A 26687-nucleotide genomic window follows, 5' to 3' on the forward strand; every position below is an offset into this window, starting at 1 on the left:
TATGTAGGACAAATTCTTTCCCCCTGGGATCCAAGCAAGGAAAAAAAAATGAAATAAAGTAGTTACAAGAAAAGATGCTGCCATAAGACAGTTTGTATGTCCGATACCCAAAGTCTGCTCATTTGTACGTTTTGAACACCAAACCCGGGGCATTCACCCATCGAAATTCATGGCCTCATGATCGTCAAGAAAAGAGGAATTCTTTTAGGACCGGAGATCCTGAAAATTCTGGATTCAATAATATGCAGCTGCGCCGGTGCACGTCAGCACAATCCCCAGTTGAAACGCACAAAACAAAACACAGAAGTTGAAAACTGGGCATCTGAAGCCAGGGGAATGAATAGAAAAAACTTTGTGAAAAAAAGGAGGAACTTGAAAAGATTGCCCAAACAAGCCAGACGCTCGCGCAAAACCTACTTGAGGAAATATTGCAGGCCAGTCCGCCTCTTCTCGAGAAAGTTGGGTCGAAACTTGGAAATCACACTCTTGGGAGGGAGCGATGGCACAGCCCCCTCAAAGCCGGGGAACGATTTGACCAGTTTGCTGCGGAACTCGTCAAATTCCGAGTATCGCTTCCGGATGTTCATATAGCTTCCCTGTCACCGACGGCAGTTAGCACACGCACCGTAGATGAGCTGCAAGATGGAAGGGGGGGCAAAACATACACTTAGAGTTTCTACACGGACGTTCCAGACTATAAATGCGCCGACACTTGTTGCGCCCCCGTTGACAACGGTGTAGTTGACAACCTCGACGCTCTTTGCCCAGCATGCATTGTTTCGGTCTTGGTGTTCGCTCGTGTCGTTGTCTTGCAGGATGATGGCGCCCGCCGGCAGGACGGACTCGACCGAAACGCTGGACGTGTTGCGCTGGTGCGCGTGCGTGTTCATCCAGTACGGCGGGCTCGCGACAGAGCTGTTGGACAGTGTCGACGACATCATGTCCTCCGTGTCCTGCGGCACATGGTCGTCGTCGTCGTGCGTCTGGGCCTTGTGGCTTGACGGCGCCGTCGCAGCGTCCGAATCCACGGTCGGGAATCCGGGTGCCGGGGTTTCGTCGTCAGGCTGGCTTCCGCTGACCGGCTGTTCCTGGTCTACCGCCGACGCAATTCGGCCGTGTGCGAGCCGTGGCTCATGTGTGTTTCGGCAGCTGTCCCTTCTTGTCCGTGTCGTAAAACGGGGTCCCACGATGTCCGGCGTGTGGGCTCGCGCAACCGAGGGGCTTGGCTGTCGAGCCCCAAATTGAAGCTGACTGATGGCGTCGTTGCGAAAGCCTCGTTCAGGTCGCAGAACGGTGGAGACTTTGCGGGACACGAGTGCCGATGAGAGTCGGTGGCTTGTCAATTGGCAACGTCTTGGGCGCTGGAGAGGGCGGAATTCATGCAAGCGGGCATGCTGGTTCTGGATCAAAAGCTTCGCAATCAGAGTGCGACATCAAAGGGTAGCAAGCTTCCAAGTCCAACCGGACTCTATCTGGATGTGGGGCCGAGCTGCGGCCGCCTCGAATGGCCTGGAGGGATCGCCTCTGAACCATCCCGCCAAGCTGTTACCAAGCTGTTACCAAGTGTGGTCAACTGCTTTAATTTACTCTCGATGGAATCTTGAAAGGAAAGTGAGATATTTCGTTGTGGATACTATTGCTTACACACTTATCATTTTGTATTCCAGGTCCCAAAGTCATTCTCCGGTGCCTTTGGCTGATATGTTCTAGATTTTGGGCGCCACATGGCCACTTCAGGAACGCGGAGGTTGTCATAGCAATGCAATCCAAGCATCCCCTGATGTGTCCACATCCATGATTCCTGCGCGGATGCTGTTAACCCAGTGAGCGGTGAATGATGGCAAGTCCTCGTCATATGCAGCCGGACATGTGATTATGCAACCAGACACCGCAAGCCACAGGCCACAGACCACAGGTTGACCAGAGGCAGTCGTGTTGCGCCCAATTCTGATGCCCGTCGATTGATGTCCAAGGACCCACCCTAGAGCCTCAGAGCATAGCATCTAAAAAAAAGCATTCCCCGTAAAGTACGGAGTGCAGCCAATAACCTCTGGATGGAGAGCTGCAAGCGTGGTAGGGAAGGTAGGATAATGTCGTCACTGTCGAGCCCATGGCCATGGCACCCTCGACCACTCAACCTTTTTTGCTTGGCAACTACTGCATGGGTGGAGGACACAAACCTTCGTATCGCCTTCGTGTTTGGGTGCACCACCATGCGGAGGAGGATCAAGATGGCGCCAGCTTTGATCGAGAGCAAAATCCTTCCAACTCAATACATACATGCCGGCTTTTGTAGCTGGCTCTGCAACAAAGTGATGCTGCCAAAGACAACAGGAGGGCGTGATTATCACGTCATGGCACCAAGCTGATGCCCGAGACAAATTCAGCATCTGACAATTACTCCGTACCTGTACTAGTTTATAGATGATAGCTTCGTGCCGCCACCCCCTCATGGCTTTTGGCCACCGACTGCAACCAGGGGCTTGTAACCATCGAGACCATGGCGGAGCAGACAAAAGTGAAGATACACACACTTGACCCCACAATACAGCCACGTCACTCAGCAGTACATATAGTAGTACATAGAACTCAAGCTTTCTTTATGTAACGGCTGTCCTCGGCTGTTGAGTTCCGAATTGGTATCACGCTGTAGGATTGCCCGTCTTTGCATGCGTGGTGATTAAGCTGTTGAGCTGTTGAGATGTTGCGAATTTGCCTCCGCCGGGTTCGTCCGGGCGCCTTGGCTGGAACAGTCACCAGTGAGTGCCTCTCGTATTCCTCACTCGTGACTCGTGACTCGACCAGTTTTCATCAAGCCAGCGAACCGTACGATGAATGATGCGGAAGACTATGCCCGGTGGTCGCTCCCTCGGCATTTGGCTATCTGGCCAGCACTATTATATTGACGCTACTAATGCACATGTGCAGGGAATACGACGTGCAGCTCGACAAAGCCCCAGATCCAAGCTGTCAACGAATTGTGTAAAGCCCGGCGCCAGCCTACAACTGGTCTGGTGTGACTGGGGCCGTTGGGGGAAAGCTCGTACTGGCAACCGTTTGGCCTCCACAAAGAAACGCCGCTATCCCAGGAAAAGGAGCTCCAGATGTCCACGACGGGTCTCTAAATTCCAGACACAACCACAACTACCTCGCAGCTGGATCCGAGGATGCTGAAACGAACCGACGTAACCATACTCCGTAGGTAGACGAGGGGGGAGATGCAAAATTTCTCAATGAGTAAGGACTGTCTGTGACCAAAGCCTCGAGCAATGAAACAATGATGGCCTGTATGTACCGAGTAGCAGCTTCGTCGTCGTCGTCGACGTCGCAGTCCAAGTCAGACATCAATTGATGGACCTTGATCCGCACAGGACCTGTGGATTGCGTTGTCATGGACAAACACAAGGCAAAGGTGGGCGGCTTATCCACCTGAGACCCTTAGCTATTTGGCTCGTCGCCCCAGAGAGTGACACCTTGGCTTTTGTGCTTCTGAACTTGGGCTGTGGGTGTTGTCGAGGCACCTTTGTCTATTGGAATGCATGTTTCGGACCAGACTGTTTCTGCCTGTTGACAGGTCGATGCTGTCGCGGAGCTGATGGCCTCAATGGATCGGATTAAAAGAGGGTAGCTTCAGGTTCCCCAAAGCTCCCCTGGCTTCTCAAATTCTCAAAGCTTCAAATAAAGTTCGAATATTTCAGGTCTTGCCCGTCCCCAGCCATCCCCCGATTATCCTTGTCATCCCTGTCCACCCCCTGGTCAATCGGGCTGGTCCGTGGGACGTCCTCAGTGCTCCTCACCACGGGCTCGACCAGTTGACCCCATTGACCATAATTACCCCGTTGCCTCTGCTCGCCTTCAAATTGTCGATTCCTCCTTTCCATGTTGCCTTTGTTTGCTTGACCGTCGCTGTGCCCTTTTACTTCTTGAAATCACGTCATTGGTTTCTTTTTAGCCCTTCGCTTCATTGTCCTTCGCTGTTGGCATTTTGCATTTCAGTCGTCTCTGCAGAGTACTCCGTACCAAGTACATAATTTATCTGTAAGGAAGGAGCTCCCGTTCTCAACCCGCTTGATGCCTTCAATGTTGGCCTGTCTAGCACCGCGTGCTGCCATGGCCTCTTTTTGCTCTCATATTCTGGTGCGGTTGATGGCTTCAATAACCCTCAGCCAAATGTGACAATTTTTTTGCTTCATATTATACACTGCCGCCTACATTGTCCATCAGATGCTTACCCAATACTTAGCCAGGTCTCCTTGTTCTGCCCATCGATCTATTCATCCATATACGAACTCAGACGAAACAATGCCTTCGTTCCGAACCATCTTCTTGGCCGTGGCCGCCTCATTCTCGGCTGTTGCCAATGCCGATTACACCATCGACCCCGACAGCGTACCCATCGGCACTAGAAGTGAGCAGGAGCCAATATTTCTGATGCTGGGTTGTTGATGAAGCTAACACTCACAATAGAGGCTTGGTGTGATCAGGAGATGACTACATGCCCCCTCATCTGCCAACAGGTGGAACCTAGGACCACCATTGACAACACTTGTGATCCTGTGAGTTAACCCATCCATGCCTTTGATTCAGTCCCGGGCTTGGAATTTGACGTTCTGACTTTTCTCTACAGGAGTCTCTCACGTATGGCTGCCTATGTGGCAACAACCTACAGCCAAACGTTTCCCAGTACTCGCTAAGCTTGCCCTATTTCGTTTGCACACAGTGGGTAATCCAATGCAAAGATGCCTGCCCTACAGACGCTTGCAAGTCAGACTGCCAGCAAAAGCACCCATGTGGTGCCCAGGACCCTGTCAGGCCCAACGCGACCAAGACTGCTGGTGCCTCAGCCACCTCCACGGGAGGCTCGAACACGATCTACACAAACGCACCCGGGGGCGGTAGCGACAATGGAAAGAAAGGCGCCGGCGCAGCGCTCGAGGTTGGACGGACATATGGACTGGCTTTCGTCTTGACCAGTCTCTTTGCTGGTTTTGCCCTTTTGTAAGGGACAAGAATGACCATATTCACGAGATGGAAGATGAGAGAGATGTAGTGCTCTCTTGTGTCTGGAATTGCATACGACCTGTCTGGGGAAGATTCTGGGCAGTCTAGGAGCTTGGGTGTTACTTCTTTTGCGTTTATTATGCCGGACAGCAAGTGCCTGGTCGATTTACATTTTACATGCCTTGGATATGGAGGATGTTAATATACTACTAGCCTATATAATGTTCTGGATTTGGTTGAGAATGTCATTTTCGGTTTGTGTGGAATACATGGCGTCGAGCAGCTCTAGTCTAGTGCTGCACCACTAATATTACAATGTACTAATTGTACTCCAGGAGCTGCTTATTCAGAGATTCGATGTCAGTCAGTCAGTTAAGATTTTGTGGTTCTAGGGCTTGGACCACCCAGGAACTCGAGCATGATGATTTTACACTCTACGCTATTCTGCCGGACTTGTTCGACTCAATCTGTAGCCAGCTACCGTTGCGGGGCGGTCGCCTCCCGAGCAGTGAATTGCTCGGCGCGCTCACTCTTTTTGCCAAGTGCGCTTATTCCCCTACCAGCTATCTACCTAGTAAGTATTTATTATAAATTATTTATATTAAAATATATTTACTTATTATATAATATATTATAATATAAGGCCTAATAGCCAGGTACCTAGTAGGGCGTGAGCGCACCTATCAGAAAAAGTAAGCCCGCCGAGCAATTCACAGAACAATTCACGACTCTCTGGCAGTCACGTACCTACTTACGTAGGAAGTTAATACCCCAGCTTTGCCTTCCGAATGTCGCATGCACGGTCCAAATCCTGAACAGCTAGCAGGCACTTTAGTTTTGATACCCCACCGGCCTCCTGCAGTGCCTAAGCCTCCCAAGGCATTCCCAAGGCAGTTTACATTCTCTATTCCGCCTACTTTCACTATCATCCAAGCTTCTCAGAATTCCAGCGGGATTCAAAGCGATGTCAAGATGCACTCTCAAATCTTGTTCGAGACCTTTACTGCTAAAGACATCACGGATGCTGTGCTGGAGGAAGCATCTACACTCTTTAGCGAAAACTACGGAATCTGGGGGAAGGGTTCAAGCCGAGAAGGTTAGCAGAAAGCCCTTCTCCTGTTCATCACTAACATTTCCTCTAGGGAAACGAGTGAGACTTAGCGGACAGCGGCTAAGGGAGAAATTGCTGCCGGAATCCGCTCAGACTTCAATTACCAGGGTTGCTGTCAATGGAACCCTGGCGGGACACGCGTTCGTTTGCCGTTGGGCATGTGCTGGCAAGAAGATCTGCTGGATCACTCAGTTAGTGATTGAAAAACACTACCGTGAGCAAGGACTTGCAACTTGTCTCCTTACAAGTCTTCGGAACGATGAGGATGATGTGTTTGGCATCATGAGTTCTCACCCCGCTGCATGTTTAACAGCAGCGAAAGCATTTGGAAGTACGTATGCCCGCACAACAGAGCCATTGCGGTGCTAACGGTAGGCAGGGGGTATCGAGAAAGTATCGCTGGACTTTATAAGCGAAAATGCCGCCGAAGTCGTCAAGTCATCGCCAATCCCATATATACGAGATGCGGAGCTCTGCGGTAGTCTCTTCAACTCTGTGGTTAATATGGTTTCTGGAGCAAACACACATTTCTTTGTCGACCATAAGGAGCCTTTAGATACCCTGCGTTCTGTTCGACAGGAGCGACAATGGCCATTGGGCGAGCTGCAGGATGGTTACGAGTATCTCCTGATTCTACCTTCGAGACCTCGCAGATCTAGATATTGATCATTATCGGGGTCCCAGGATGCACTGTGGGAGGTGAAAAGCATTGAACCTGATGAGGTATCGAACTATTGCCCTCTGTAGTATAATGTACTGCAATTCATTAGTGTGTACTTTCTCATACTGTGCCGCAGACTGTAGCGGGTTCCTGGGAGGTTGGAGGCGGAAAAAGTGGGTTTGGAACATTGGATGAAGGCGTATCAGTAGAACCCGGAAGACACTTTGGTAGTACTTGTGTCCAGTTGTAGAACACTGCGAGCCCATAACAGCCGTGCCAGGGCCAGAGTCAGCAACCAGACTGAATGGCGAATACCATCACGCAGTTGCTTGCTCGAAGGGCAGCTTGGGAGAGGCCAGGAGGATACAGGCTGATGCTGCAAAGCCACGAGTTTGCATCTGGCTTCCCCACGAGACTCCACAGGCAGGGTCTTGAGAGTTCCCGAGGTTCAAAGCTGGCCGTCTGCGGCCGTCTGCAGGCATATGCGGCTACAGGGCCCAAAACAACCAAGTCATGATGAAGTGCTCAACGCCACTTGCGTGTCGGCCGCAATGGTGCATCTCAACGAAAATAAGGATCCAATCAGGGGCGGCGCAAGTGTATTAGTCCCAGCCAGTTTTTTTGTAGACGAGCACGCGCAAGCGGCACACGATCAGAAGCGGCATGGAGCGGGAAGAGTGCGGAGGCATTTAAGAGATGGACGAGTGTTTGTGTTTTTTTCTTTTTTTCTTTTTGTGCTATTCTATGTTATTATGACGTCGGTGGTTTGAAGTAAATGATTTGAACATTGAATGTTTGAGATTCAACCACAACAAAAGAAGCCCGCGGCTCAACGGCTTGTTGACAACGTACACCAAAAAAAGGGGACCTCATCTTGGACTGGCTGAACCCCTGTTCTCCCGTTGCCCTGGCCCGTCTCCCTTCTCTTCCTCTGCCAGTCTGCTTTGTCTTCTGATCCCCGCCTCCCTGTCGATTGGTGTACCGTCGACCCGTTGGCGTCGTGCTTAAAGACGTGCATCACAGCCTGCATGCAAGGACCAGTCACGCTTGTTTCTCGAGCACGCAGGCACCGCAGGCCTGCATCTCACCGGTACAGACGCGTCAAAGGGCACGGGCTAGTTCGACAAGGAAGAGGCAAGAAATAGGTACATATACTTGTTCCGTCCACCCGCCCCTCCACCGCCTCTCCCGCCGTGCTGCTTCTTCTGAATTCTGCCGCCATGGTCGGCGACAACTCCAGCAACGACACGCTGCCACGGTACGAACAAGACAGCCTCCTACCGCGGGCCGACAACATGGCTCCCAATACCAGTGCGTTGCCCTCGCTTGACTTCACCCCATTTGTCCTTTTCTTGCTCTTTGCGATGCTGCCCGCAAGGTGCAGGAGAAGCCTGACGAAGCTCTGCCCGCTAACGCTGTCCTGCCCTGCCTCCTAGAAAAAGCTGCTGCCGAGTGCATCTCTGATGATGCGCTGATACACCTCAAGTCCTACAAGTATTCGAGCGTCGACAAGTCTCCCGTGTCGAAATATATTCTCGGTCCCTGGGTACGTTGGGAATCCGGCTCTTCTCTGCTTTTATTTTTTTGGTCAGGGGCATTGACGCCGTCGCCGTCGAAGTTGTGCCACATTACGTGGGGTAGCTGCGGCAAAGCTCCCCGACAATGACACACCAAGCTAACTGTCAGCACTGCTAGTGGAATGCTTTTGTAAACATTCTGCCGTTATGGATTGCCCCGAATATGGTTACCCTCTTGGGATTCTTCTTCATCCTGGGTAACATTGGCCTGCTGGTCATTTTTATGCCCGACTTGGTTGGACCTGTATGTCCCCCTTGCCGCGTCCCGTCGCATGTCCATCAAGACGGCGCATGCTAACCCCGAATTGTTTTGTGTTAGGGACCGACATGGCTATATTTCAGTTTTGCGTTTGGCCTGTTTATGTACCAGACCATGGACAATGTTGATGGCAAGCAGGCGCGAAGGACCGGCACATCGAGCGGCCTCGGCGAGCTATTCGACCACGGTATCGACTCTCTCAATTGCACCCTCGCCAGTTTACTCGAAACGGCTGCCATGGGCTTGGGAACATCGAATGCTGGCATCTTTACGGCCCTCTGCCCTTGCCTGGCCATGTTCTTTTCCACCTGGGAGACATACCACACCCACACGTTGTATCTGGGCGTCATTAACGGCCCTACCGAGGGCTTGCTTATTGCATGCGGCATCATGGTTGCCTCTGGGATTTGGGGCCCTCATATCTGGACTCTGCCTCTTGCCAATGCTCTGGGCGACAGCTTGCCTGGGCTGGCGCAAATGCTTGGCCAAACGTCGTTCCGAGATATCTGGGTTGGCTTGATCATCTCGTCCTTGCTGGTCGGCCACATCCCCTTCTGCCTGTACAATGTCGCCTTGGCCCGCCAGAAGCAGGGCCTTCCCGTGACGCCCGTCTTTGCTGAATGGACGCCCATGGCCGTCTTTACGCTTGGAGTGGGAGCCTGGGTGTTCTCGCCGTATAGCACCCTGATGACGGACAATCATCTGGTCTTGTTCTGCCTGACCATGTCGTTTGTCTTTGGCCGCCTGACAACCAAGATGATCCTGGCGCACCTGACTCGCCAGCCGTTCCCGTACTGGACGGTGATGCTCGCACCACTTGTCGGCGGTGCGTTCCTCGGGAACCTGCCTCGGTTTGGACTGCCCCGGATCAGTGCGACCGCAGAGCTGTACTACCTGTGGGCGTACTTTTTCTTCTCATTGGTGGTTTACTTTCGCTGGGCGTATCTTGTCATCAACGCCATTTGCGACTATCTCGGCATCAATGCCCTGACGATACCCAAGGAGAAGCAAATCGCCAACAAACAGGCCCGAGACACCACGAAGTTGCATTAAAAGCCGAATGCCCTCTACTATATCGAAAAATAAACGAATTGGAATACACCAACAATGTTGGACGACGCGACGACCCAGTTTTTTTTGCCAACCAGCGTTAGAACAGCGTGATCCGACGTGGCAACGGGCCTATTCTACATGCGTGTACGGAACTGAGGGGGGTTACACTTGTAGATTCCGTAGGGAAAATGGGCACTGTAGACGCTAAACATTGTCTAGAAAGGGGCAACGACTATGGCGCATTCTTTGAGTATTACTATTTTTTAATAGCTGGTCGTACCGGGGGGTAAGGAGGCTTGGCTCGGATGGGCGTTGGGGACCTCCTGGATTTTTTTCTTTCTTGGTTTGAGGGCTATAGTTTTGTGTAGTCTACATTCATGGCGCTAGATGTGAGGAGCGGCACTCCGTGCAGTAGAGGATATGTTTAGCATTAGCGCAATGCTCGTGTGCAGGTCAAAGAAGGTGCACGTGCTTTTTTTTTTTTTATGTGAGATGGAAAGCTAGCGTTGTCGACGACTTTGTGTCCATGACTCCAAGTCACCACCTGCATTGTATCGAGATGATCGTGGAGACTGGAGAGATACCTCGACCTTTTGCACCGCCCGTTGTTAGACTGCTGCCGCCGTTGTCAAAAGCAGATTCTGCCTGCTCGTCTTGTACCGTCCGGTGAGTAATTGTTGTAATTGATGTCAAGTTATAGGGTACGTCGTTGCGCCAGCGTGGCGGCGTCCCGTGCTGCAATCGCGTTCAGCAATTCCCGATTTACTCCACCTTCGTCTCCTTCTCCACGTTTATCGGCTTCCCGACTTCCGCCACCTTTGTCGCTTGTGCGTTGACGGCTCGCGTGCATTCCTTTACGTCGCCGTCGATTCGTTCATCTATCCATCAGCTTCCTCAGTGCATCACCGATCTTTGCTTGCTTTGTTAGGGGTCCCCCTTCCTTCGTTCTCTCAGCGAATCGGACCGACCGTACGCTTGTTCTACCACATGGTTTGTACGCTGATTGTGTGTTGTTTGAGGGGGTTTTGTTCGCCCTCTTTTATGGAGGATTTGTCTGCTTTCAAAGTCTCAACGTTGGCATTTACGCACACGCACGGACATATATCTAACATGACTTTTTTTAGGTTCAGTTTCGGCATGACTGTTTTACTCGTCTGGAGCGCGATGATACTGGTCTGGCTGCTTGTGGTCAGCGAGGCAAGATGGAAACACAGTCAATATAGCGAAGCACTGTTGGACGCTGATTTCGTGAACGAGCGTCGTTATTTGGCCTAAGCCTAAGACTAACAAACTATAGAAACACCATACATCTCACGACCCCATGAACGAGATGGAGTTCATCTCGCTGCCGGAGCCAACCGGCCGTCTGCCGCAATACTACTCCTCGGCTCATGCCCAGGCTTATACCCATAAACTCCCAACAAGGGCATCCTTCGCTCGCTTCTGGCCGAACAATCCACCATCGCCGTCTTCTTCTGCGTCGGCTTTTCTCTTTTGACCAACATCCACGGCTGGTGGGCCAGGCCCGGGTGGATCTCTTGTGGCGGGTGTTTTTTCCTCGGGCTGGCGGACAGCGTTGCCAAAACCCCCCCATCCTGGCCGGGTTTTAACTTGGTCGGGGAGCATGTTATGCTCGTGAAGCCACTTCGTAGCTTTCGCACGCAAGTCAGCATCCCAGTCGGCGGGCGGCTTAATCCCTGGTTGTCCAAATGGACAAAGATGATCCGGGTTCATTCTGTCGAGGGCAAGTCCGGCCGTGTGGTCCTTGTGGGCGAGTTTTCGATGCAGCAGAGAAAGCACAAGCCCACTCAGTCCTGCAAACGGCAGGCCGAACTGGTCGGTACAAGGCTTCTTTCTAGGCAGAAGAGGATGGCCAGCGACGTAGTACTCCTCCGTGGGAAGGAGAATGAAGTTGGCGGCCGCGAATGTGTTCCACGTGGATCGTAGCTTGGTATGAAGGCTCGTGCCCTCGTACATGGTGTCGTAGTTTTCGTCGTCTTGTTTTTTGAAAAGGTCATCCTTGCAGAGAAGCTCCACTGCCTTGCCGATGTTTTCGTTAGGAATACCGATTTCGAACGTGTTCTGCGTGGATACTTTTAGAGTTGGTCATTCTTGGGCTTGGGGAGCAACGTACTTCGAAGTCCCAGGGGATGGGGGATGACGGCGGCGCACAGTCCTTCTCGCGAACCCTGCGGTGTTGAATAGCCGCTGATCCAAGGATGATGTATTGGATCTTGTTTTTATGCAATATTCTCTCGGCAACCAGCATGGGTTCCCAATGCCACTCGTCGGACAGGCCCTTGTGTGCCATGATGGGTAGGACGGGATTGGTTGAGCTTGGCTTGTGCGGTTGTGGTATGAGTAAATGGAGAGACTGAGGAATGCGTAGAAGGAAGGGGCAAGGGGCTGCGGCGGGCGATATTTATATTTCGCCTGGCCGAGCGACTTGTATTAAAGAACCGGTCCTTTTGTGAACAATGAATGGTTGGGTACCAAGGAGAGGGACCGTTTATGAATAGCGAATTTCTTTGTACAAGGAGATGACCACTTGCATGAATGAATGTGTCTTGTCAAAGGCGTTTCATTGCTTGATGGATGATTTGGCCTTGTGAATGGAATACAAGGGGGACAATCATAGGTACTTGCTACCGTTAGAGCGCGTTCTTAGTGTGAACACTTTCTTTGCGCAAGACAAAGCGATGTCTGTGAATGAAGAAATGGCGGGTCAGGAGCATGTCATTGTTCAACATAAAGTCTGCGGGTTGTGCGTTTGCTTCCACGAAGACGGCGGCTGAGGCTATCGCGAGATAGCTTTAGCTAGCGGGCTGCAATGCAGCACTAACTATACTTGAGTAAGGACTGGGCCGCAGCGGGCCAATTTATATGTTTTGCTTGGCTTGGCCGAGTCACAAGTGAGCGTTATCAAAAGAACCGGGCTCGACTCTTTGTTATCGAGACGGACAATAAAATGGCCGCGCTCTACGGCCGCGGATCCTTTGTGAACAGAATATTTCTTCTTCTTTTATGAGCGGGTGATTCCTTTCACGGAATCAAGGCTTCTTTTTTCAACGATACAAGACGGCGATGCCAAAGATCAAATTGTCCCATGAAGGGTAGGCAGAGCGGGCAGACCACTCACTGGCCTTTAAAAGATTCAATGTTATCCCCTGCCAGGGGCCGCCTGCGCCGAGCTATGGCCTGTGGCCGGCTTTGTGGCCTGCGGCTAGCTCTGAACATTGAAGTTTCAATGTTATAGCCTACTGCATCTGATAGAGGGTGCTATTATGAACACAAGCGTCTTCCTTCGCCGCCTTTTACCACTTGACCTCTTTGTGTCTGCATCTGGGGGAGTGTTGGACGGAGATGGCCCAACAAGGGGCTTCACCGACAAAGGACTTGTTGGTCACGCAGATTGAACACGTGCCAGGGCAAGAGCCCTAGGCACAGTCGTTCCTCATTTCCTCTTGGAAAACCAAGGATCTTTGACGCCCTTCAAAGTTATTACTGAATCTAAGCATTTACTTCAGGCCATCGATTGAGCCCGTCCGGATCTGTTTGTTCAAACCTACAGTGAAAAATTGCCTGCGAGGGCCGAACTAGATGAAAATGTCGGGTGGAATTCATGGGATGACCAAGAAACTCTTAAAGAAGTGGAGGAGATCTTGACAGGTTTAAATAAGGAGATATGCGACGCTGTGGGAAAACTAGAGTCGAAAAACTAGTCACTGCGGACGATAACATTGGCCACCATTCGCGGAGGACTCCTGGACACGACGATCGTGAAACGATTTGAAGATATTCAGTGGTACTGCTCTGAAGTTTGGTGTGACAAGGGCTAAAGGCTTAAAGTATTGACTCAATTCGTCTAACAACAGTCTTTCGTATCATAGGTCCCTGATGTTCATTAAGGTCTAGTTGACTAAAAAAGTCTTTAAATACAAGGAGTAAATAAGGGTCTTTTGCCCTAGGTCCCGTGATTATGGCCCTGTGTAACCCCGTGTGACATTTGGCGATGCTCAAGGGAACTCAAACTAGTTGCCGTCCTTCTTCTGCCTCTTTGCAGACGTTCCCAAGGTAACCATCTTTCTTTTCTGACCGTTTCGACCACTATCGACAGTGGCATAGTCGTGATCATTCTCGTTATTCGGCGCCACCCGAATTGTCTCGTCCGCTGTGATTGTCTTCCCAATGATGGCCATGGCCAGATTGTATTGCGTTCGATGCCAAACATTTTCTTTGCTTTTCAGCCACTGTTCACTGACCTCGCCCGTGTCAAACAGTCGCTTCGCTGCCAGGGCAGCGAGCTGATCGTAATGGTAGATTCTTCGGATTATAAATGCCCAGAAAAGATCATGGGGACTCGCCCACGGGATCCAGGCCACGTCTTTTTCGGAAAGGCCCAAGAGCTGTGTCTCTTTATGCTTCGAGCTAGGGACAGTAGGAGAAGACAACGTTCCGCCAAAGAAGGTGAGGCGAGGCAAGATTATAATGTTTCGCGGTTGTGACGCGCTCCAAACTGTCTGCAGGCGGCTGTGCGCAGTTGTTCCTTCGTAGCAGGACTGAGTGATGACATGGTCTGGGACGTCTTGAAACAGCTTGCTGGATTTGAGGACGTCTACGGCTCTAGACTTGTCTGCTTGGTAAACGCAAATTTCGATAGACTAGAGTTTCCGTAAGCGTAAGGAGTTTTTCTTCCTCTATCATGGCATTGGTACAACACCGTTGGAAATAGAGGTGTCGCGCTGAGCAGCTGTGTGCCCGGTAGACTTACGAATTCTGGATTAAAAGTCGACGTAGCTCCGTAGCGCATGAGTGCTACCTCGCCAACGATGGCGTGCCCGATGGAGTTTGACGTGAGCATGCTGGAGGCGACTTGGAGAGGACTCCAGTCGACGTTCGTGACGGTGGCAGCCATGATGGACTCAACTTGGGAACCGCCAGAATCAAAGAGTGATTCTTAATGAGAGGAGATGTTAAGAAGAGGAACGCGCTCGAATTAGAAAGCAATTTTGCCTTCTTATATTCCGTTGACAGGAGAGAAGTTTCTCTAGAAGATAAAAAGGGGAGACGAAAGAAGGGTAAAATTAAGTAGTAAGCTGGGTGGTTGGCTTGTTGAGTGATGAGGATGTGAGTTGGAAGTGAGCTCGGCAATGGGATGATCAAGCAAGAAGGTGAATTGGTTGATGAAAAGGGAGACGAAAGAAAAGAAAAATTAAGTAATAAGCTAGGTAGTTGGCTTGTTGAAAGTGAGTGAGGCGACGAGATAACCAAGCAAACAAAGAGGAGACAAAACAGAAAAGTAAAACTAAGTAAGTTAGGTAGTTGACTTGTCAAGTAATGAGAGTGTGAATTGAAAAGTGATAAGGGTGTGAGTTGAAAGTGAGGAAGACAATATGAGTAGTAAACAGAGCCAGGTCATGATGTATTGGAGGACCTAGAAGATATAATGTTAAGTGCAGATCAGCTCCTATCATGTTATCTACAGCCTCAATATATTAACATGTATTTCATTTCGAGATCGATTCGCAGTAACCAAGTAAGAGTATAAATACTAATATATAATACTACATTTACGGGTGTACTCTATAAAGGCCCGGGCTAACAAGTATAATTACGAACATATAGTTTACCTTTACGCGCCAGCAATACAAGTAGAGGCAAAAAATCAGGGTAAAAGCGCAGCGCAAGCGCCAAGCAACAACACTAGAAATCTATCCAACAAATTTCCTGTTGCTAAAGGCGTAAGGGTAATGCTCGCGACTAATCCATGGCAGCTAGCCGGCCTAGTAAACGGAGCCCAGGGCACTGTGTACAATCACGTATCGCCTGGAACGCAGGTGCTGACCTATATAAAGATCCCCCAGCGGTTATTATGGTAGATTCAGTGCTTCGACGGCTACGACGGACCGGCGTATCTAACAACTACTGAAGGCAGGAAAATCTGCCCAATACTCCCAGCCACCTGTGACCTCCTAGTGGACAACGAGACCTGCGCTCGCACGCAGTTTGGTGTTCGAAGTATTTAATAATTAATAGGTCGTTTATTGGTAAAGCCCTGCTATTAGGCTTCACGATCTGTTCGGCTTTTCCCATGTGACACGAGGTATAATAAGACCACGAGAGCCCGGTTTTATCTTCTGATAAGCCTCTATCTATGTCAATAGTTTCACTATATTATGCTTATCATTTCTCAATCATGTCCCCGCCATTTTCCTCCGAGGCAACTCCTCAACAATAGCTACTTTCCCGGATCAGTTGTGGTGGGGGAAACAAGACGACGAGTTGGCATTTACTGCAGTCACAGACCCGTAGAATACCAACCACAATCCACAGGATACAAGTCGACATGAGTGTAGTGACAGCTATTGTATGGCACCATGTGCGTGCAAAACCAGTGTAGCCTTGTGACCGTTGCAGACAGTTGACATGGTTAAAGAGTCCGCCAGGCAAAGGAGGTGTGGTGGAAGAAAAGCGATACTACATTATGCCATATTCTTTGCGGCTGTCACACGGTTACATAAGAGCTACAATCACGGGGAACCTAGGACAAAGTCCTTCACCGACTTGTTATATTTAAAGAGGCCTTTAGTTCCTTGAGGCCTTAAGGAAAACCAAGGACCTTACTACCAAAGACTGTTGTTAGATGAATTGCGCATGCTATGTTACTCCAAGCTTTTAGCCCTTGTCACAGCAGCAGCCAAATCCACAAGAAGCCATCGATTTCATCGCCCCAGCCGGGTGCGGCGGTTGAAGTCCCAAGTTATAAAATAATCTCGAGCGTTGTTTCCTACCCAAGCAAGCGACAAGACAAGAGGTTCAACCAAATGACCCCGTAAAATAACGCCACAGCAGACCTCGACATTTTGTCACGCGCGACTATTCACCGCCAGTCTTAAGCCATGTAATTGACTCCCTCGGTGACAAAACCTCATGATGTCCTCAGGTGAGGGTTTGTCAGGGTCGGCATCTAATACCGGTAGGCGTTGTGACAAGAGCTTAGGCTTAGAGCAATAACTTAATCTATTTAATAATAGTTTTTAGTATTAAAGGTTTTTAGTTTTCCTTAGGGCCTTGTTGGCTCAGGGGGTCTTGAGGTACTAGTTGGTGAAGGGTCTTTTGCCGTAGGTCTCATCGGGGTCGGTTGGAGGTACCAGGGCCAACCCCAGCCGAAGGCGTGGAATAGAACGTATCGCTGGCACCCTCCATTGTCCTTTTGAAATCCCCAAGGACAGCAAAAATATTTGCTAGGCTCCCCAAGCTCGGGAAAGCTAATCTCCTCACGATTGCACATAGGGCCAGCTCGGTGATATTCATCGTCAGTGCAAAAGAATCCTCGAAGTTCGCCACGGCGTCCTTTCACTGTATTTTTCCAAAATGTAATGCTTCTGTTGTCACAAGGGTCGAGATTATCGGAGCAACGTTTCGAAAAATCCAAGTCTTTCCACGGCGCTCGGCTTCCCGGTCTGTCTTCCCCCGTTTCATACCTAGGTCGCCCATAGTTGCGTTCATCCCTCATGAATTGAGCCCGAAAAAGAGAGTTCCAGGTGCCTGTGTCTCGGTTTCCACTGGCGATGCCGTCGAAAACCTCTCCATCGCCGCGTCGTTTACCTTCCTTTTCCCAGTGTAATTTCGCAGAACTAAGCCCAGCCAGGATAGCAATAATAATTAAAATCTTCATTCTGAAGTGACAGGATGATAGTTGAAGTAGCGTAAAAGATTGTAAAGCGGGCGTAGTAGTGTGTATTGGGAACGTTGAGAAGACACTGGTCGGAAACATGCAAGACATGAGAAAGGGAAGAAAGGGTTAAAAGGGCTTACGTTTAATATTTAACTGTTATTATCAGACTAGTGCTACGGCCTGATCGCGCATGACAAACCATTATTGATCTATCGCTAGCTACAGACTCTCAGGCACAACCCCCCCTTCTCTTAGCTTGCAGGTTATAGTCAAGGCAATACGACTAGTCCGAGCCTGGATCCAATTATGCTCAGCTGTCAAGTACATGAATAATGTGCTCAGGCGTCTCGACACTTGACTGCCGCCTCACCGGAGGGATATTCGTCGCGTGCGGCTTCCCAGCCAAGAAATTAGACTCGGGCGATATTATCTGACGTCTAAGCTTCGTCTGCATAAGTACCAAACCACTAACCAGTTTGGGAGGTTATCATGACTTTCCCCCGAAGTAGCCGCCCTTATCAGTGCTCTGTAATGTCGACTGTAATTTAATATGCATGACGAGTAACCAAATTCGGGCACACGATCAACAACCAAATTCGGACACACGACCAACAAGACCAAGGTCAAGTATATATTTCATGCCCGGGGTCACTGGTTGTAGAAGCATCACCCTCTCTAAGCAATCTTTCATGTTTGACCAACTCTTCTACAGACCACTCACTTCATCTGGCCCCGAATTCGCAATACACATCACCAACCACCAACCATGATTCCAATCGTTTTCCTGTTTTTCATGAGCGCCACCTGTCAAGAAATAATAGGCAACATATCAAATGGCAAAATAAGCAAACTCAAGTCTCACATTATAGCAAAAAGGCCAGATTTAGTTAAGACTGAACTCGATGCTGCGAAAGACTTCGCGGACCGCTATGCGCAGGCAAAAGCCGAAAAGCCCCTGCCGAATATCACTTCCATCAAAGCCATCTGTGGTTGTCCAGCCAATGAGATGTTTTCGTTGGCTTACGTCTTTAGAGCTGCCGGCGACAAGCCCAAGATTGACTTCATACCCGTCCAAGACACCGAGCCGACCTACGGTGATGTACAGCGCCAAACGACTACAATCGCCACCGACACCTTCTCCTGGAAGTGGTCACATGAGGTAACACTTAGTGTTACAGTTGAAGTTTCCTTCGGCTTGCAAGAACTTGGGCAGCTATTCCGGTTCTCGGTAACCCGATCAACTACAGATAAGACCGAACACGGCATAACCACCACGCGGACAACACAGTTCTCGGATGGAAGGACGTATAAATGCCGCAATGATCACCGATGCCAGCTCCAAACCTGGACATTCACAGCCGAATACGAAGGGGACTACTACGAGATGCCAGTAGCCGACTTCAACTGTCTCTCGAAGAGTGTTAAATGGAAATACAAATCCGGCGCATCTCGCCAACTGGCCAACTCGTCAAAGGTGTCTTTTGCTAGCCTGCTCGGCAAGGAAGACAGCTGGGATCGTTTGAGCCAACGGTATTTCACGACGCGCGACAGGGAAACAGGAGAGGACAGGGCCGAGGCACTTGACCAATGGTCAAATGTTCTCGGTGTTGACTTCCCACCAGACTCGGTTGAAATTGTTCCCAAGAACAAGAGTATTGCGCGTGGCCCGGCCACATTTCCCATCCTGAATGACAATGGAGAACCCTACCACGTCACAGTCTTATTTGATTACTCCGCCGTGAATCGCAGTACCGTGAATGGCAGCAGTACCGGCAAACAGAAGCGAGACGTACTCGATAAGGATTTAGCTTCCGACGACGTGGAGCTGGAAATATTTGTTGTGGACACGAATATTCCTCACCATGACGTGGACACTGTGTTGCCAAATGGCACGGTGATACGGGCCAAGTAGCCGTGTCCTCGTCAACCGATCATGGGGCATACGACAAGCGAGCCCGATATGCTCAAGGGTCCCCATGGTTCTATGATCACCACATTGTTTTTTTTTTTGGTTTCCATGTTGCAGTCGATTGTGGGGTCAGAGGTAGAGCAAAATTGGTACGTTATCTGCACCGTACAAGTAATAGTACGGTGCCGGCTGGCTGCCGGCAAGGTTACATGTACATAGTAGTGCCAAGGTGGTGCCAAAGACAAAAAAAAAGTACTAGACCTCATATAATACTTGACATCAATGATAAATTTACATGATATCAATCGATGGCACTTGATAAAGCTTTTTTTTTACATAATGTAAAAAAGAGATTTACGGGGATCAAATTCACGACTTCAATTCCAGATTATACATCAAGCATTATGTATAGCCACTACGGCAGTCACGATTAATTAATAGAGGGATATGTCTGGTAGTTTAAGAATATTGGTCGTATGAAATCTGGTTCTCTTGTTCGACAGTCAAGTGCAATCCACTTCATGCATATCCTTGGTGATTCCCAGGCCCGTCGCCAACTTTGTATCCCTGGTCCATCTCTAGATGTGTAACATTTTGCTCTTATCAGCCGACAGGAATGTAGGAACAGGCCATCCAAGGGGCTTAAAAGAGTCTGAATAAAGACTGTTACAAACTAGTGGAGAAAGTCGACTTGTACAAGCAAAAATCACGACGGCGGACAGTCGTGTATTGGTATGAGGTATTAAATGCGAAACCTAGTTTCCTCTGTGCCTCATTACATCCCATCTCTTTGAGAAATTCACGTAGCAAGACGACATACAGCAGGGAAAACACGCTGGTGGAAATTCAGAGAAATTTCTGCATCATTGAATCTATGAACATGTGCTTAACTATCAACATGAACTTTTAGTTAAATATCTTCCAGCAGAATACTATGCCGTGACGCCTATTGGGAGTCATGTAAAAGTCGTTACAGCCGCGACCCGTGGGCCATTGAATGTGGTTCCTCTAGTCACTGCAAGTTCTCAATGACCAGCGCGGAAGCACCGCCGCCGCCATTGCAGATACCTGCACAGCCAATCTTGGCGCCCTTCTCCTTGAGGACCGAAGTCAAAGTGGTGATGATGCGGGCGCCAGAGCAGCCCAGAGGGTGGCCAATGGCGACGGAGCCACCAAAGACATTGACCTTGTCGGCATCAAGGCCCAAGAGCTTGATGTTGGCAAGGGCAACGACGGAGAAGGCCTCATTGATCTCGTAAAAGTCAATGTCCTTGTCGGTCAGACCAGCGTGCTTGATGGCCTTGGGGATGGCTAGGGAGGGGGCAACGGTGAAGCGCTCAGGCTCACGCTCGGCGTCACCCCAGCCGAGAATCTTGGCAATGGGCTTGACACCGAGCTCCTTGACCTTAGCCTCGGACATGAGCACCACCGCAGCAGCGCCGTCATTGATGGGGGCGGCGTTGGGGGCGGTGATGGAGCCGTCAGACTTGAATGCCGGGCGCATAGCCTTGAGCTTTTCCACATTGAGGTTCTTGACTTCGTCGTCGCGCTCAACCTTGATGGGGGGCTTGCCACGGCCGCCCGACACCTCGACGGGGACAATCTCCTTGAACAGACCGGCCTCGGTGGCAGCCTGTGCTTTCTGGTACGACTTGATGGCGTAGTCGTCCTGAGCCTCGCGGGAGAAGTCGTTGTCGCTGGCACACAGCTCTCCCTGGAGACCCATGTGCTCCTTCTTGTAGGCGTCGGTCAAGCCATCCTTGAGGACGCCGTCGATGAGGGTCTGGTCGCCGTACTTGGCGCCGGTACGGAGGTTGGGCAGGTAGTGGGGGGTGTTGGACATGGACTCGGTACCGCCAGCAACGACAATATCGGAGGTGCCAAGCATGATGTTCTGGGCACCGAGGATGATGGCCTTGAGACCAGAGGCGCAAACTTTGTTCACAGTCGTGGAAATGGTGCTGTTGGGGAGGCCAGCGCCGATGGCACACTGGCGGGCGGGGGCTTGGCCCAGACTAGAGAATATCAGCCATGCCGGAGACTTGTAGGGAAAGCTGCGTTCGTGGAGGAGAGAAACTTGTGCGTATCGAGTGGGAAGCATACCCTGCAGACAGGACATTGCCGAAAAAGACCTCTTCGACCTGCTCGGGTTTGATACCGGCACGCTCAACGGCACCTAGGAGTGAGGGGTCAGAAGTCGATTTCAATGGATGGAACGACGGGGGTGTAAAGAGGTACCCTTGATGGCCGTAGAGCCCAGCTGAGTAGCGCTCAAGCTGGAGAGGGAGCTATTAGGGGGAAAGAGATTGACATCAGCATGGCAAGACACAAAATATCAAGTTGTGTTGACTGTTGGCCGTTGGCGGCTGGTCTTCACCAAGGCCACCTCGGAGCAAAGTCGGCGAGGGGTAGTTGAGCATTACCCAAGGAACGAACCGACGGGGGTTCTGGCAGCAGAAACGATGTAGACGGGAGGAAGACCAGACATGGCGGTAACCAAAACTTGAATTGGGTTTGAGAGATAAGCAAAAGTGAAAAATCACGGCGAGTAGAAAGATCGAGCTTGATTATTGACGTGGTGGGGAGCTCAATCAATTGCAAAAGCTAAAATAACGCTAAGGCGGGAGGTGAGCAGTACATTATGTAGGGTCCGGATGCTACCAGCGATTCTGCGGTGGACTGATGTCAAGACAAGTAATGGATGGAGCGGTGGCTGAACCGGGTTTAGCGCGGATACCGCCTTGTTCGGACACCAGACGTCGAGCATTTTACAGGGTAAATCCATTGTGACAGGAAGCCTCCACCTTCTTCACCTTGTCCCGCCTGTAGTTGCCCGAATGAGCTACCCGGTACCAGCAATCTTATCGCGATTGACGATTAGCACGTGACGCGACCAAGCTGTCGCCAAAAAATGTCGAGCTACGACATAGCACCATCGCGGCCGCGACACCAGTCACTCAACGCGCGCCGACAGTCCATTGATCGCAGGCGCTCGCAGCTTGCCGAACGGAACAATGGATGACCTTTACGACGAGTGAGATTTGCCCCCAGAAAACCCTGTGCCCGCCACACCCCGGCCTCAAGACACTGACAACCACCTTCTAGGTTCGGCAACTTTATTGGGGAGGAAGCGGAATCCGAGGACGCGTCCGAGGCGGGTGTCGAAGCGGGCGCTGATGCAGGCGACTATGTCTACGATGATGAGCCTGAAGAGACTGGGGGAGTGACGGGGACTGAGCTTATGGAAATTGATGGTTCGTGCAAGGGGACCCTTCTCAGAACTGATTGATAACCTGCTAACCAGAGAGGCAGATGGGCCGTCCAATGCCGTTGTCCTCCACGAAGACAAGCAGTACTATCCGACTGCCCAGCAGGTATATGGTGAAGATGTCGAGACACGCGTGGAAGAGGAGGATGCGCAGCCTCTCAGCGAACCCATCATCGCACCGGTCGAACAAAAAAAGTTCAATATCGAAGAAGCAGACCTACCTCCGGTATTTTTTGATCGCAAGTTCATGACCGACTTGATGAACTTTCCCGAACAAACGCGCAATGTGGCACTAGCTGGACACCTGCACCATGGCAAAACTTCATTCATGGACATGCTTGTTCTGGAGACTCATGACATCGCAGAGAAGCTTGACAAGCGGAGCGGACGAAAGCGCGACGAGAAGTTACGGTATACCGATGTTCACATTCTGGAGCGCGAGCGAGGAATCTCGATCAAATCATCACCCATGAGCCTAGTCCTGCAGAGTGCAAAGGGCAAGTCGCACCTGGTCAACCTCATTGACACTCCTGGTCATGTCAACTTTGTCGACGAGGTCGCAGTCGCCTTCAGATTGGTCGATGGCATATGTTTGGTCGTGGATGTTGTGGAGGGTGTGCAGGTCAACACGGAGCAAATTATCAAGCATGCTGTTTTGGAGGATATTCCTCTGACGCTCATCATCAACAAGATGGACCGCTTGATCTTGGAGCTTAAGCTGCCACCCAAGGACGCCTATTTCAAGCTCAAGCACGTTGTCGAGGAGGTCAACACGGTGATTACCAATGCCGTGCCCGCAAAAGCCTCGGAGAAGCGGATTAGTCCTGAAAAGGGCAATGTTCTCTTCTCCTGCACTGACCTCGGCTGGTGCTTCACTCTGCAGTCCTTTGCCAAGATGTACACTGATACATACGGTGATGTCAATACGGATGACTTTGCTCGGAGGTTATGGGGCGATGTTTATTTTAACCCGAGGAAGCGATCATTTACGCGAAAACCCGTTGAAGAGCGTGCGGCACGGTCATTTGTTCACTTCGTTCTCGAGCCCATATACAAGCTCTTCACACAGTCCATCAGCGCGCCCCCCGAGGACCTCAAATTGGTCCTGGCGTCCCTGAACATCCAGTTGAAGCCTGCACAGTACAAAGCAGATGCCAAGGACATTTTGAAAGCCGTCTGCCAGCAGTTCTTTGGCCCATCCACAGCATTTGTTGACATGATTGTCCGACACGTCCCATCGCCGATTGAAGGCGCACAGAGACTTTTGGAGAGAGCATACAGCGGCCCGCTGGACACCAAGGTTGCAGGGTCGATAAAGGCATGTGATCAGGATGGCCCACTGGTGATGCACGTTACCAAGCTGTTCAACACATCAGACGCCAAGAGCTTTTACTCGTTTGGTCGCGTTCTGAGCGGCACTGCGCGACCCGGCATGTCGGTGCGAGTGCTTGGAGAGGGTTATTCGCTGGATGATGAGGAAGATATGACCATTGCCACTCTTGGTCAAGTCTTTATCGGCGAGACCAGGTACAACATTCCCACAGACGGTGTGCCCGCAGGAAATCTGCTTTTGATCAGCGGCGTGGATAACTCAATAGTCAAATCTGCGACTATTGTAGCCCCCAAGTTTGAGGATGACGAGGATGCGTACATTTTCAAACCAGTCACACATTTTACCGAGTCCGTCCTCAAGGTTGCGGTGGAGCCCATTAACCCGTCGGAGCTGCCCAAGATGTTGGACGGGCTGCGAAAAGTGCAAAAGTCGTATCCTCTGCTTGATACGAAGGTGGAAGAATCCGGTGAACATGTCATCCTGGGAACAGGGGAGCTCTACATGGATTGTGTGCTCCACGATCTGAGGCGGCTGTATGCCGATATGGATATCAAGGTATCTGATCCTGTGACCCGCTTCTGCGAAACAGTGGTAGAGACGTCGGCGACAAAGTGCTACGCCATCACACCAAATAAGAAGAACAAGATCACCATGGTTGCGGAGCAATTGGAAAAGGGTATATCGACGGACATTGAGACGGGCGCCGTCAAGATTCGTGATCCGATTCGCAAAACGGCCAAATTTTTCGAGGAAAATCACGGCTGGGACAAGCTTGCGGCACGAAGCATCTGGGCTTTTGGGCCGGATGACATGGGGCCGAACATTTTGCAAGATGATACTCTGCCTGCCGAGGTGGGTCGCGCATCCTTGATGCGGTTCCATTTGGATACATGCTAACAAAACTGCAGGTCGATAAGAAACTCCTCAATACTGTCAAAGAGTCTATCCGGCAGGGATTCAGCTGGGCCACCAGAGAAGGTCCCCTCTGCGAAGAACGTAGGCTGCACCCCCAAACTCATCCCCCCTTCTCTCGGCGGGTTCTGGGACCTGCTACTGACTTTGACCAGCGATTCGAAACACAAAGTTCAAAGTGACGGACGTGTTACTAGCAGGAGAGGCCATCTCCCGCGGCGGCGGCCAGATCATTCCCACGTCGCGACGCGCATGCTACTCCTCGTTCCTCATGGCGTCCCCACGGCTGATGGAGCCCGTGTACGCCGTGTCGGTGACGGGGCCCGAAGACTCGCACACCGAGGTGTACAATGTGCTGTCGCGACGTCGGGGCCATGTATTGTCCGACGGCCCCGTGGCCGGGACGCCCCTGTATCGCGTCAACGGCCTGATTCCCGTGATTGACAGTTTTGGGTTCGAGACGGACCTCCGGATCAAGACGCAGGGCAGCTCCATGGTCAGCTTGGTGTTTGATAACTGGAGTATTGTACCCGGCGACCCATTGGACCGGGAGCAAATCATCCGGCCGCTGCAGCCGGCATCGGCACAGGCGACAGCCAGAGATTTCGTGCTCAAGACGAGAAGACGGAAAGGGCTGAGCGAGGATGTGAGCGTCAAGACGTTCCTAGAACCGGAGTTTTATCAGAGCCTGATGGAGAGCGGCATGCTGGGGGATGCATAAGGTTGACGCTTGGGACGGCCGGCGACCATTTTTGGCAAAACAGCTACTTGTAGTTTAATGTAGACAAGGGGCGTTTGAATTCAGGGGCACTATTGTTTATCGTGTACATGCAGCATGGGCACGGGAGATGGGCGTTTGGGCGTTTGGGCGTTCCCGACGCTCGGTCTCGTATACGGATCAAAGAAGGCCTGTACATTGCAAACCACGTTGACGCTTACATGCCAAGTGGCCAGTAGCCCATGTGTGCGAATGGGTGGCAAAGGTCCCAAGATTTTAAGCCGTAAAGAATGTCTGCGTCTTGAGGCGACAGGCGGCACCACGTGAAGATTGAAGCGCGGCCGCTCGCAAGAGGCACCCTAAACGACGTACACGTACGGAAAGCGTCATTACACGGACGCACGTAATGTCTCGACATGGAGCCTCTGTTTGCATCGTCGGTAGTTGTCGGGTGCCTAGGTCTCGCACCTCGCCCAATTCGTTGCAAGCGCTGCTGCCGCGGTGTGACGGCCCATCAAATTGATGCCTGTACCCGCTCACGCACCGTCTGCGGCTGAGTGTCCAGTCTGGTACGTACCAGCAGTTGACATGTCTGGTATGTAATACGGACGGAGCAGACCTCCGCGACTTGGACGAGGTCACTGCGCACGTAGTGATCGGAGACATCCCGATCAGCACAACTCCGTAAAAGATCGGATAAGATACGCGACTCAGTCATTTGCGGCAATCTTCTCCGCTACGCACGGCGCTTTGCCACCGATAAAAGGCACACGTCGAGCATATTGCCACTGCAGCCCATAACTCAATCCCATTCCCCGGTATTTTTCTGTCCCGCCCAACTCTAATCGCCTCCTTCTCCCAGCGCGTGGCCGAGCTAGCAAATGACCAAGGTTGCATTGGCAGCGGAGGCAAGGCGACAACCCTTGCTCCTGTCGAGGCGCCGCCCGTGGTTCCGATGCATCCCAGGACGGAAATGGCATCGCCCGCCTGGGAGTTCCAGTTCTTCTCTCATCTCCCATTACAGCAGGCGCCCGTCTGTGCATAGCCGAGGCTGGCATGTCCCTGTTTGTGTTTCTGAAGCCGCGCCGGGCAAGCTCGTGATTTGCCTGAAGGGGCTGGATCCGGACAATGTGCCTCCCGTCTCGTGATTAGCCTTTGCTGCATGGACCGACGATCGGGCGGCGGCGCGCGGGGGCACAGGGCTGGG

The 26687-nt window shown here is 51.2% G+C and overlaps 9 protein-coding genes across 9 annotated transcripts; 5 read left to right on the forward strand and 4 right to left on the reverse strand.

The window, feature by feature from the left end:
* Positions 1-413: 413 nt before the first annotated feature.
* Positions 414-938, reverse strand: YPT35 (PX domain-containing protein YPT35; the record flags this gene model as incomplete). The annotated part of the gene is made up of 2 exons (XM_014685806.1): positions 414-596; positions 666-938. 2 exons carry the CDS (start codon positions 936-938, stop codon positions 414-416), a joined length of 456 nt encoding a protein of 151 aa, XP_014541292.1.
* Positions 939-4302: 3364 nt separating this feature from the next.
* G6M90_00g028760 (uncharacterized protein) lies at positions 4303-5002 on the forward strand (the record flags this gene model as incomplete). Its single annotated transcript, XM_014685805.1, has 3 exons — positions 4303-4408; positions 4468-4556; positions 4628-5002. 3 exons carry the CDS (start codon positions 4303-4305, stop codon positions 5000-5002), a joined length of 570 nt encoding a protein of 189 aa, XP_014541291.1.
* Positions 5003-5973: 971 nt separating this feature from the next.
* G6M90_00g028770 (uncharacterized protein) lies at positions 5974-6778 on the forward strand (the record flags this gene model as incomplete). Its single annotated transcript, XM_014685804.2, has 3 exons — positions 5974-6097; positions 6144-6443; positions 6492-6778. 3 exons carry the CDS (start codon positions 5974-5976, stop codon positions 6776-6778), a joined length of 711 nt encoding a protein of 236 aa, XP_014541290.2.
* A 1215-nt stretch (positions 6779-7993) lies between these two features.
* On the forward strand, positions 7994-9662 carry G6M90_00g028780 (uncharacterized protein; the record flags this gene model as incomplete). The annotated part of the gene is made up of 4 exons (XM_014685803.1): positions 7994-8084; positions 8210-8319; positions 8469-8594; positions 8670-9662. The coding sequence occupies 4 exons, from the start codon at positions 7994-7996 to the stop codon at positions 9660-9662; spliced, it is 1320 nt and encodes a 439-aa protein (XP_014541289.1).
* Positions 9663-11063: 1401 nt separating this feature from the next.
* On the reverse strand, positions 11064-11973 carry G6M90_00g028790 (uncharacterized protein; the record flags this gene model as incomplete). Its single annotated transcript, XM_014685802.1, has 2 exons — positions 11064-11744; positions 11797-11973. 2 exons carry the CDS (start codon positions 11971-11973, stop codon positions 11064-11066), a joined length of 858 nt encoding a protein of 285 aa, XP_014541288.1.
* A 1720-nt stretch (positions 11974-13693) lies between these two features.
* Positions 13694-14577, reverse strand: G6M90_00g028800 (uncharacterized protein; the record flags this gene model as incomplete). Its single annotated transcript, XM_014685801.1, has 2 exons — positions 13694-14323; positions 14434-14577. The coding sequence occupies 2 exons, from the start codon at positions 14575-14577 to the stop codon at positions 13694-13696; spliced, it is 774 nt and encodes a 257-aa protein (XP_014541287.1).
* A 3529-nt stretch (positions 14578-18106) lies between these two features.
* G6M90_00g028810 (uncharacterized protein) lies at positions 18107-19252 on the forward strand (the record flags this gene model as incomplete). The annotated part of the gene is made up of 1 exon (XM_014685800.1): positions 18107-19252. The coding sequence occupies one exon, from the start codon at positions 18107-18109 to the stop codon at positions 19250-19252; it is 1146 nt and encodes a 381-aa protein (XP_014541286.1).
* A 1009-nt stretch (positions 19253-20261) lies between these two features.
* erg10 (Acetyl-CoA acetyltransferase) lies at positions 20262-21737 on the reverse strand (the record flags this gene model as incomplete). Its single annotated transcript, XM_014685799.1, has 4 exons — positions 20262-21264; positions 21353-21425; positions 21488-21537; positions 21673-21737. 4 exons carry the CDS (start codon positions 21735-21737, stop codon positions 20262-20264), a joined length of 1191 nt encoding a protein of 396 aa, XP_014541285.1.
* Positions 21738-22263: 526 nt separating this feature from the next.
* cwf10 (Pre-mRNA-splicing factor cwf10) lies at positions 22264-25483 on the forward strand (the record flags this gene model as incomplete). Its single annotated transcript, XM_014685798.1, has 5 exons — positions 22264-22283; positions 22355-22503; positions 22562-24702; positions 24759-24846; positions 24918-25483. 5 exons carry the CDS (start codon positions 22264-22266, stop codon positions 25481-25483), a joined length of 2964 nt encoding a protein of 987 aa, XP_014541284.1.
* Between the last annotated feature and the right edge of the window lie 1204 nt (positions 25484-26687).

This window comes from Metarhizium brunneum, chromosome 1 (assembly GCF_013426205.1).
Source record: "Metarhizium brunneum chromosome 1, complete sequence".
Classification (NCBI taxonomy): domain Eukaryota; kingdom Fungi; phylum Ascomycota; class Sordariomycetes; order Hypocreales; family Clavicipitaceae; genus Metarhizium; species Metarhizium brunneum.